Source organism: Nesoenas mayeri, assembly GCF_963082525.1.
Source record: "Nesoenas mayeri genome assembly, chromosome: 2".
Lineage (NCBI taxonomy): Eukaryota > Metazoa > Chordata > Aves > Columbiformes > Columbidae > Nesoenas > Nesoenas mayeri.
Window position 1 is genome coordinate 119,175,011 of NC_137543.1, and position 11,951 is coordinate 119,186,961.

Genomic DNA, 11,951 nt, shown 5'->3' on the forward strand with positions numbered 1-11,951 from the left:
TATTATTGTTCAGGCAATAGTTAGTTCAGTGTAAAAAGGAAGTAAATGGCTGTCTGCAGCTACTGGGCTGACTCAAATCTTCCAATTCATGTTTTTAATACTTGCCTACATTTCATTTCCTTTTTGGAGATGCTTACTTCCGTGCGCTTGCCTCGGCATATGCTGACAATCATATGCCAAAGTGACAAGGAGTCACTCAAGGGGATCCTTCAGCCTCATTTATGTGCTGTATACTCTAAAAGGACCAAATGTTCAGTCTTGTAAGGGAATGTGGTGTTACAGGGTTCAAGTCCACTAAAAACTCTACAGAGCTCAGACTACATGCAGTCATTGCAGAACTGCTGTACTAAAGAGTATTTGCTAAGGGAAGCCACAAAATGATGATTCCTCAGGCTATAATAATGTTATCACTGTTATACCCATTTAAACATATTTTTTCATTTACTCTAAATGTTACTTGATATTTATTTCTAGTATGGCAGAAAGTAAGAATGGGTTGCACAGCAGGGGTCAGCAATGCATAAATCCATAAATCCTCAGGATGATACTCTCCACAGAAAAAAAAAAGGACCTGTCAAGTAATAACCTTCCTCAAAGAGTCATTAGGAGAACTGTGTGGCTTAACTTCTTTTTCCTCTGAAGCCAAAGTTTGATGATACAATAAATCCAGCTTTGGGGCCCATGGTATCAGACCAATAAAAGCTGTGGTGCCCTGACGCAAAGCAATGATCTGCTGCAAATGTATTCATAAATATATCAACTGAATAAGACCTCAGGCAGCTCCAATTTGCTCAAAAAATTATGACTAGTTAACTTTGTAATGTTAGGCTTTCTGCTGGAAAAGTTATTATTTCTTTATCTCCACGCACATGCAGCCAATGTTAAAACTGCTGAAAAAAAATCATTACCACATCTTATGGCTCGTTTGTCATAAATGGAGGCAAATACTCAGTCTGGTCCATGTCAGATGTGTATGACTGGGTCATCTAGCAACACACAAGTCCAGTGAAATGACAGCCTGAGCCCATCAATCACATACTAATACACACTGCAAGAGATGAAATACCTACTTAGAATAGGGCCACTCCCAAAGCCACAGGTTGCTCAAGTCCATTTCCAAGGATGGAGGTTCCACAACTTCTCTGGACCCTTTCCCAGTGTCTGACCACACCTTACATACAAAAAATTAAAAAAAATCCTAGTATTTCATTGGAATTTCCCTTATTGCAACTTGTGTACATTACACAAGATCAGCACAGCCCGTTGCACAAGTCATCGGATGCTTCTGAGCTTCCTCTGCTGCAAAGCAGCTGTTCAAAATCAGGTTAAAGATCCAGACATGTTTCTGAGATTATATCATCCAAGAACAAAGAGGTTCTGCAGGGCAAAGCGCCAGGGCTGTTGAAGGGAAAGGATGAAGTTCCTTCAGGCAGTTAAGTCTGCGGCAGGATCTGAGCCACAGCATCAATATGGTGGCTTTTAGTGACAGGAACAGCAAAGACCAACAGCTTTCCTGAGACTGACAGAAGCGAATTAAGACCTCTGCCCAGGAAAGAAGCAGCTGACTAAACCTGATAGAAAATAAAGTACTTCTGGCTCACTGATTGCAGTGCCAAATGGGAAAATGACTTGCAAAACTTCAACTAGCTCTGCTCATCAAATGAAGAATATCTGAAATTATTAGGGATAAAGACAACCTGATCCTCTAACAATATTCTTCAAGTATGAAATCAGATAAATCATGATCTTACTTTGAATACAAACATTTGTTTACAGACCTAAATTCCAAGCACTTTTAAAAATATACATTATTAAAATACCAAAGCAGCTTACATTGTACCAGTCACTGAGTCTGTTTCATTCCTGTTTCTGAGAAATTATACTCAGAAGTCATTCAAGTACTGAAAGCAGATGAAATACTGTAACTTTAACAGGCCACAAAAACCATAAGTGACAGGAAACACAGGATACTTACTTTAAAAATAATTTTTAATAAAAATTGAAACAACAATTATGATAATAAGTAATGAAAACTAGTTCTTAAAATTAACCATATTTAGTGTGCTTTACCTGATCCTCCAACAATGCTGCACAGGATTTACTTTGGATGCAGGAAAACAGATATTCAACAGGTTGTCTGCATCACTAACCCATTTTAAATTCGAAATACAAAGAGCATTCCTATTTCGTATCTGATGATGAAAACCAACAAGAGGTACTGGATGCAGTCATATCTGGTTTACCAAAGAGATGAGCACACATAAGGAAAAATTACGTGCTAGCTTCCATTTCAAAGGGGCGATGCTGTTGCCAATCAGCAAGAACTTATGTCTTGTTGAAAGGCTTTTGAAATTTGCTTTGAAGAAAAACTCTTGGAACACGCAAGTCTTCTTTCCTATTCACCGTTTCGCGCTGCACATATTCATTGACCACTTGCTCATATCCCTCAGCCTTGAAAAGCTGAGACAAGAACTCTGGAAGAGAATTTTAAAAAATAAGATGAAATATTATACTTAAGCTATTTTAAAAACACTAGTCAGCGTTTATATAAGCATATGTTCTTATGTGTTACAGCATGAAGATCACACAGGCCTTCAGATTTCAAGCTGTCCTGTGCAGGCAGACTGCCGAATAAAAATCAATACATATCTCCGTTACAAACATCAACCTAAGCAAAACAGCTTGCAAAATTGAGGCTTAAGCTAATTACTCAGTTTAATTTCCAGAACTTGCCACATCTCTTATTTTTATTGAGCCATGTCATTGTCCTTGTGTCTGACTCCAGTGCATTTTCACTTTGTGCAGCTGACCTTTGCTAGCTGAACACATCACTTATTTCAAGTATTTCAAAGGTAATCCAGCCTTGTAGATGCATCTTGGCTGACAGCAAGTTGAACATGAGCCAAGAGTGTGCCCTGGCAGTCAAGAGGGCAACCGTGTCCTGGGTCCATCAAGCACAGCATCACCAGCCGGGCCAGGGAGGTGACTGTCCCACTCTGCTCTGCACTGGTGCGGCCTCACCTGGAGCACTGTGTGCAGTTCTGGGCAACACAGCATAAAAAAAGATCAAAAGCTACTGCAGAGTGTCCAGAACAGGACTAAGAAGTTGGTGAAGGGTTTGGGGAGGGAGCTGTATGAAGAGCAGCTGAAGTCACTTGGTTTGTTCAGCTTGGAGGAGATTAAGAGGAGACCTCACGGCGGCTACAGCTTTCTCACAAGGTGGGGAGGAAGGGCAAGCGCCGAACTCTTTTCCTTAGCAATCAACAACAGAACCCGAGGGAATGGCAGGAAGATGTGCCAGGGGAGGTTTAGGTTGGACATTAGGAAAAGGTTCCTCTCCCAGAGGGTGGTGGAGCACTGGAACAGGCTCCCCAGGGAGGTGTCACAGCCCCAAGCCTGACAGTGTTCAAGAAGCATTTGGACAATGCCCTCAGACACATGGTGTGAATTTGGAGGTTTTCTTATGCAGGGACAGGAGTTGGAATCAATGATCCTTGTGGATGCCTTTCAACTCAGGACATTCTATGATCTTTGCTTAAGGAAGAATACCACCCCTCTATGATACCAGACATTCACACACCATTGCTCAACAGAGAAATGGACAAAATGGCAAAGTGGATACGGTAGTACCAAGCCTCCACTAAGTGCAACTGAAAGTATTTTCCACCAAAAAAAAGATTCCTACTCATAGCACGTCTTGCAGAATCACAGAATGTTAATGATTGGGAGGGACCTCAAAAGATCTAGTCCAGTCCCCCTGCCAGAGCAGGAACATCTAGATGAGGTTACACAGAAAGGTCTCCAGGTGGTTTTTGAATGTCTCCAGAGAAGGAGACTCCACAACCCCCGTGGGCAGCCTGTTCCAGTGCTCTGTCACCCTCACTGTGAAGAAGTTTCTTCTCAAATTTAAATGGAATCTCCTGTGTTCCAGTTTATACCCATTGCCCCGTGTCTTATCATTGGTTGTCACCGAGAAGAGCCTGGCTCCATCCTTGTGACACTCACCCTTTACATATTTATAAACATGAATGAGGTCACCCCTCAGTCTCCTCCAAGCTAAACAGACCCAGCTCCCTCAGCCTTTCCTCATAAGGGAAATGCTCCCTTAGGGAAGGCAGAAGTACCTCACAAACAGGGTGAGCTATGTAGCAGAGAGGGCTGCTCATCCAATTGATTTATCATGTTAATTAAAAATCATCACTTTTCCTTTCCTGCACCTTGTTTCATTTACTCAGGGAGTAATTTCACAATGAAGTTAAGCCATTCTACACTTGTGCTACATTTTTTCATTGCTCAGGAGGATGAGCTTGATGAAATGGCTGATCAGGTGGGTACAGGAACCTCAGCCCTAGAAGAGGTGGGAAGATGAGACCACCCACTTTGGCAGTAGCGCGGGCTTAGATCAATTTAAGCCCATCATGAAGCCATATGCACTGGTTGTAAACATGTGTTCATGTAAAATGGGGGACCCACATCAGTGAAATATAACTAAACAAACTGCACTTAATTGTGGACCTATTGCAACCTCATTGTGAGGAAGTTGTACGTATTTCATAATACAAAATTACAATCAGGCATTCCTCCACAAATTTAATATTATTTCAAAGAGAGGAAGAATGGATTATTTTATTTTCCACGGAAGAAACTCAGTGTTATTATCTGAGGCCAAACATGTTATAAAAAGCATTGTTCAAATCATCCCGTGCAGCAATTACTTGGTATACCAGTGTAGTGCTAAACAAATTAAAAATAGCACGAGTTGCAAAGTGTGTGGAAATCACGGGGAGTCATGTTTCTAGTAACAAGAGAATTCTCAAGCATTAAGCAATATTTCTATGAAAATCAGTGAGAAGAATGAGATCATAATGGTTAAAAATGGGAGCAGAGGTGGTCCAGGAGACACTCACTGACCAGCCCAAGGCAAAACAATTGCTAACACGAGCAATACAAAATAAATTCTATTTTTTTCCTTGCTTTCCTTCTTCTTCTTCCTCCCTACCTCAATTATTTCCCCAAAGCAAACATGCATACTAGCAAGGAATTTATCATTCAGAAACAATTCTAATACATAGTAAAAATGGGATTTAAAATGCCACAGCTAGGTCAGTCTCTTATTTGTTCCCTTTAGCATTCCCTTTGTAGGATCTAATTGTTTAAGCAGAACTAAAGATCACTCCATAAATAACAGTTCTAGAAATGCTTCAATGAAGCTGTAGCACAGCCTGCATTATTTTAGATTTCATCATTGTCCTATAAAGAATAGAGAGAGCTCAGACAAGATTAATGGTTTTTATATATCAGAAGCAATTAGGTAATATGTTATGTCATAAAATATGAATAACATTTACTTGGCTTCAAATCGGTCTCTTCAGTGGCTATATTTTGCTTTAGACTAAGAACAAAGAGCCCCACAGAAATAAACACACAGCTCTTCTTACACAATGCCCTATAATTGACAGAGGAAAATGATGGTTCAGTGAAGTTTAGCATGAGGAACTGGGAGTTAGAAGAGGAGCTATAATACCAACTCATTGTGAGAGTCTAAGCAAATTCCTTCACATCTCCACCAGTAAACTGAAATAATTACCTTCCTTCCTAAAGCATTATGAGCACTGAACGAAGAACTGTTTAAATTCTGTATCATGTGGAAATGTTTTTTGCATTATCTTTACTAAAAAATACTCCAGAAGACAGAGTGACCATGGCTAGTCAGTGCTATCTCAGCAGGATTTGTGCACAAGCTTCTCAGTGCTGTAGTCATGGTTCTGCTTTAGAAGTCACTGACTCCTTCAGTAGATCCCATCTTGCACTCCAGGAGGAGTCTTGCAAAAAGAACAGTGCCAAAATAACTACTTAGTTGCTTCATGAAGATGATCAATTCTGTTACTGAACACTAGTCTTTTCCCATAGATACCAAACCTGAATTAAATTCAGCAAAATCAGAAACTGCTGCTCTGGGAACATTATAGCGCACACACAAAAGCCCATAAACAAGAAAATGCTCCAAAAAGTCCTGTCAGTCCAAATATCCTCTTCCTCCCCAAAAAGGACAGCAAATAAAGTACACCATGATTTAACAGTTCATCTGTGTAAAACAAAACTTCCATGGGCTTGGTGGCAATTCCTTCAAGCAAGTTTAAACAGAAGATTCACAGAAAAGAAAGCACTCTACAGTATGTCTTACTCTTACCTTCAGTAAAAAAATATGATCTTGTCCCATCTTGCCTAACATAAAAGTTTTCTCCAAGTTTGCTGCCAGATTTAAATCTGAGCATTGCGTGATCATACAGTCCATAGTCTCTGAACAAGACACACTTGCCTGGTCTTAATACCTGTCACATAATACACATATGCTTTAATAAGTTAAATGGAATTAGCCATATATATATTTATTTATTTGTATACATATACAGACACATACACATATAACTAAGACAAGGTACACCAACACATTGAATACAGAAGTGATTTATATATTTAGTTAATTCCCTGTGCAACAAAAATGTTGCATATAAACTGGATTGTCCGCCCTTAAAAATGCTTCCCCATGAGGAGTAGACTACAAATAATTTTAAGATACCTGTGTGAGTGCTGATCAGCTAAAAAAGCTTTTTGGAACACTCTTCAAATACAGAGGAAAGAAGAAAATATACAGTTTAACAATAAAAATTAAGTTCTAACAGGGCATTTTCTTTGTTGGGCAGTATATACTCTAGCATCTGACTTTGCTTAATGATTAACAATAACATTTAGAATACCATGGCATTTCTTTTTTTCCACGTGGTAAAGAAAACAAGCCATAAAGGGTTTGAAATTTGGAAATACATGGTCAGTGGCCATACTGACTTTAGACATTTGATGCACACAAATTTCCTGCCTCATCGAGTACCAGTTGTATTTGTTAGAGAAGAAAAAGAGTACTTGTCACTTGCAAATTGATGCAGAAGCCTACAAGTGAGTTAAATGAGCCAGGCATCTCCACAAATAAAACAATAATTAGCCTTTAATGTGCATGAGCTAAGAATGAGTCCTGACTTCAGAAAATACTGGAGATATACCAAAAAACCCTAACATTTCCTTTCAAACTACTAATGATAAAACAAACAGGATATCTGATAATACAAAACCCCAAATACACACATGTATAAATAAAAATATGTTGACTATTTCCCTCTGCAGTCAATATATGACATCTCAGGGAAATTCAGAACAATCACAATTCAGATTGTTTAAACCACCCTTTGGATGGGCCTGTCCTGGTCTATCAACTAACAAAGGCAGTCCAGGGAAATGAGTCTCTCTAGGTTAATGTTGATCTCCAAACACCCACTTCCAAATCACCACAGCTCAAGTGTGTTTAATAATAACAATAACATCCTAACTGCAAGTCACTGTATCTTCTGAAAGTCAATTTTGGTTCACTGTCATTCACTTCTTATCCACATAGATGTTTCTGCAAGCCAAGAACATTATTTGTAGCATACAACCTAGGAGCCCAAGTCACAGGTTCAAAATACCTTGTTATGTTGATGGTATGCATTAGAGCAGAATCCAAACAACCTCACAATACCAAGAGAGAAAAAAAATAAACAAAACATTGTAAAACATATTTTAGTCCCTTAAACTAGATGAATTAACTAAATACATCCCTGGAATTTAGTATTAAAGATCATAATTGCAAGAGGGGTTATTTTCTCAGGAAAAAAAAAAAAAGTACTTTCAAGCTAAACAGAAGTCCTTTAAAGGCTGCAAAATCAGCTAGTTTTACCTTGTAAATGTTCTTCAAGACAAGATGCATTTTGTCAGGATGAATGGCAGAAAGCACAAATATAAGCATGACGACATCCACAGAATCTGCTGGTATATTTTCTAGAAGATCATCTTTGGTAAGGTCACATTGGAATACTTTGCATCTTTCAGTACTGTATAAGGCATTTTTCTAGGGAAATGAAAAGAGCAGGCTTTCAATGAAAATTAACAGCATTTGTTATTGGAAAAAGTAAAGAAGTTGTAAAACTAACAAGTAGAGCAACACAAAACATGGGGGCAAAAGAACATTAACTTCCAACAGGTGACTAAAGCAATCAGAAATTCTTTGCTGCATACTCAATAGGGAAACTACAACTATTAGAATAGTCTATTCTCTGGAATTTGAGAAGGAATGTGTGTTAAGACAGTTCAGAAAACATTTCAGTTTTATCCCTGTTTCTACTCTTTAAAAATAAATGTTCTTAAAAGAAATTCTGTATTACAGGGTGATCAAAGCACAGCTCTTGAGCTACAAATAGACTGGAAGGAGTTCAGGTTCATGTCACGTAATCTGCAGCTGGGCTGTTCTACCCCATGGTTTCGCTGGGTAAAAGGAAACCTGGTCTTGGCAAGAAATAAGTTCAGCAAAAGCTGTGACAGCACACACCACTAATTCATCCAAAATCCAGCGTGCACACTCAGCTCAAACTCATCTTGCACTGCAGATGTGGCACCGCAGGGAGCTGCTGTCCTCTCATGTTTGCCACATGTATTTCTTCCCATCTTTCCCATGAGATCTGCAGTATGTGTCTTGTGGCTCTTGGTCACAAATGTCTCACGAGATAATGCTTTCAAATAACAGATATATAGAATTTTACCTGTGATTACAAACTTAATAAATGAGGAGACTTTTAAAGGCCAAAGCCCCCACCAGCCTTGCTGGAAGACTTAACTTTGGACTGCAGTACCGCTTACCTATGAATAAGTATAAATATACCTATTTCTAATCAGGATACAAATTTCCTTAACAATAACTTTCATGGCTCTGTTTTCAAGATTCTCATCAGGACTCCCTCTGCCTCACAAACATCAAGGGCAAGCCTCCATCCCAAACACATTTTGCTTGTACTGCACAGCTGGCAGAGACAGAGCACCGCTCCCAAAGAAACAGTGTCTTCACAAATAATTCAAGTAAAGTAACATACACATACTACCATAATGCTACAATTTGATGCTGAAAAACTAGACCTTGAGCAATGATTCACCTTCTTGCATAGGAGCTCCACTGCAATGGATCAGTCTCCATTTTTTGGCAAAAGCTATTCTACCCTTCTTACAAAAAGGAAGGCAAGAGAAGTCTGTTGTTCCAGTCACGTGTAATTTCAGAAGCTTCATAAGACACTCTAAATGAAGTTTCAAACATCACACCAACCTTCACATACTCAACAGCTCTAGGAGAGAAATCACAGGCATATGCAAAAATATTCAGATCTTCTTCTAAGAGTGGAAACAAGCAGTTCCCAACCCCGCAGCCTGCTTCCAGAATGGTCAGTTTCTGATCTGCAAACTGGGGAGGAAGAAATCCAAGATAAAGCACATCATTTTTGTTTTCCTCATGGTATGACCAGAGACACTGTTCTATCAGCATTTTAAAAGCTACAATCAATTTTAGTTACCATTGATTCAAAAACTGAAGTAGGTATCCATTGGATAAAGTGACACCACAAAATACAAATCTCCATTTCTGCAAAATTACAAATATTTTGGAATATATTAATATTTCTTTAGTCATCTACCCCTTAAGTAATCAATAGATTGTTGTACCATTTCTGTCTTGTCTTCCATTCAGCTGTAATGAACAACAGATGCCTCTGGCTAGCCCCCTTAACAATGTTTTGCAATTAGCCTGTAATTCTGGATGCTTCTAGTGTTCTGAAGTCCACTAACTTGCATCTGAAAATGTCACACCACATAAAGACAAGCTGTTTATTTAGGACACAAAACAAATATTCCAGATTTCATTCTTAATACCCAGTACGGGTCAATTATAAACTGAAACCAAACTGATGCATCTGATTCTGAGGAGGTATCTTTGATATTAAGAGAGACTACATGGGGCACTGCAAACTTAGCAGGGTATGGCTCTTACCCTAATGGCTTCATTAGAACTATTATTAAATCATTTGGAAACAAACAATCCCATCTTTTACAGAGGAAGTGTATAAATCTCACCTCCCGACATGCTTTCAGCTCTTCAAACTCTCTGGTTGTCCAATGCCTGTCTTTGAAGAAGTTAGTGCTGTTTCTTTTGTAAAATAGATCCCAGTTCTTCTGTGCCTCTTTCTCCAGTTTGAGTTGTTTGAACTCGGACACCAAAACCTGATCTTTTGCCAATCTCTCAGCTTCTTCTGGGCTAAGGATTCTTGCACTATGGCCTTTTTTTTGGAAAGCACCATCTTCAGTAGATGTTGTTATTATATTTAAGCAACTGGCTGACGAGTTTTCTTGGAACATTCTAGATTCTTTCACACAAATATGAATGCCAAAGACTCAGGGGTGGTTTTTTTTTTCTTTAGTGTATGTTCCCATCACTTAACTTAGATAAAATAACCAAGGATCTAGAAGCCAAAGAAAAAACAAAGAAGAGTTACAGCATGTACTTATTACAATTTTATGGTGATCTGTCCTACCTGCTGAATTGCAAAGTCACCAGATTTCTCTTAATTTCAGAAATCTTCCACCCAAACAACTGCATATGACATCACACTTATGTCAGAGTTAAAGAAGATGCTTAACAGAGTCTGCTAGTCCTCCCTCTGCACCCTAGAAAGCTACCTACCAAGAGAACGATGATGCAGCTCTAACTTTATTTTCACTAAAACTGACTTTGAAAGGAACGCAAGGGCTTTATTTCTTGTTAACCCCAGTTAGAACACCTCAGAAAAATCATAACTGAAAACCAGGTGACATTTAAAAGACCCATTGAAGCTGATGAAATAAACTGTATTCATGTTAGGTTTTCTCCTTCCTGCTCTCACCTCTATGGGTGAGAACCATCAGCATTTATAAGACCACATCACTGAAACGAAAGCAAAAAAACAGTACTGTGGCCAAAATGCCCATAGCCGGCCTGTGTCAGCATCCCTTCCACTGCCTCCTCGTGGGGATCCACATCACTTTTAACAATCACGGGTGGGTTTATTTTCAGAAGTGAACAAAATCAGAGCAATGAAGAGTTCTGCGTAGGCTGGAAGGGAGCAAAATATTTCCTCTGATGTCAATCTAGTTCTGACCCCAGCCTTACCATACACATACATATCCTGGAAGATGGCACAAGTGAATTAAATCCTGCATGGCCCAGGAACTCCCAGGGAACGCCAGGCAGCCAAAATGTGCCACTCATGTATGTCAGCACTCAGATCCAGGCATTAGTGTCATTGTACCAAAATGGAAATGAGAAAAACCCAATACTCACCTTAAAGCATGAAAAGGGTAGCGCTTCACTTACATGCTTTATCTTACATGATGCAAATAGAAACATAAAATGCAAACGTGCAAATGAAATAAAGAACTATCAAATTTTTCTCCAGCTTGATGGGAGACAGACACCTGCTTTTACCTTCAAAAACAATGGAAAAGGTCACAGACCAGAGGTTCCCTTGAAAGAAAGTCTCCTCATCCTCAAAACAACTGAATGAGCAAAAGTTCTGCTATACGCCTGGCACACTGCAAAAAGATCAACGTTTGTATTTCTTGATAGGACAAGCTAGGAAAAAAAAATCCAAGCTGACCCATATGCGCTCAGAAAACGCTGTGGTGGGTTATTAGCACAGCCTATGTTTAGGCTAAAGAGCCTTTTACAAGGGTTTAATCGACCCGTAAGCCCGCAAACAGCTCACACCTCAGCGCCAGCCCCCAGGGAAAACACCTTCCCACCCAGAGCTGTCCCCTCGGCGGGGCCGCGGCCGCCACCGCACCCAACACCGCGGCAGGGGAGGCCCCTCCGGCCCAGCCCGGCCCGGCCCTCCCGAGGGCGGGAAGCGCCGGGTGCCGCCTCCCCTCTGAGAGACGCCCCTCCAGGGACCCGCGCCCCCTCCGCCGGGACAGCAGCCCCTGCTCGGCCCGGCGCCCCCGCCTCGCTGTACCTGCCGCCGCTGCCGCCGCCGCCGCCGGCCCCGGAGCAGTTTCCCGGCTGCACTCGG

The 11,951-nt window shown here is 40.2% G+C and overlaps 1 protein-coding gene across 3 annotated transcripts; it reads right to left on the minus strand.

Annotated features, from left to right (window-relative positions):
* Positions 1–2,325: 2,325 nt before the first annotated feature.
* Positions 2,326–11,919, minus strand: METTL6 (methyltransferase 6, tRNA N3-cytidine; the record flags this gene model as incomplete). Of its 3 annotated transcripts, none has more annotated exons than XM_080339970.1 (6): positions 11,895–11,919; positions 9,982–10,367; positions 9,182–9,316; positions 7,769–7,939; positions 6,191–6,332; positions 2,326–2,474 (listed from the first exon to the last, which is right to left on the minus strand). In XM_080339970.1, the coding sequence occupies exons 2-6, from the start codon at positions 10,261–10,263 to the stop codon at positions 2,326–2,328; spliced, it is 879 nt and encodes a 292-aa protein (XP_080196096.1). In that variant the 5' UTR covers positions 10,264–10,367; positions 11,895–11,919. The 3 variants fall into 3 exon arrangements, with proteins under 3 accessions (XP_080196096.1, XP_080196097.1, XP_080196098.1); XM_080339971.1 differs by lacking the exon at positions 11,895–11,919 and adding an exon at positions 11,369–11,491; XM_080339972.1 differs by lacking the exons at positions 2,326–2,474; positions 6,191–6,332 and adding an exon at positions 7,326–7,453.
* Between the last annotated feature and the right edge of the window lie 32 nt (positions 11,920–11,951).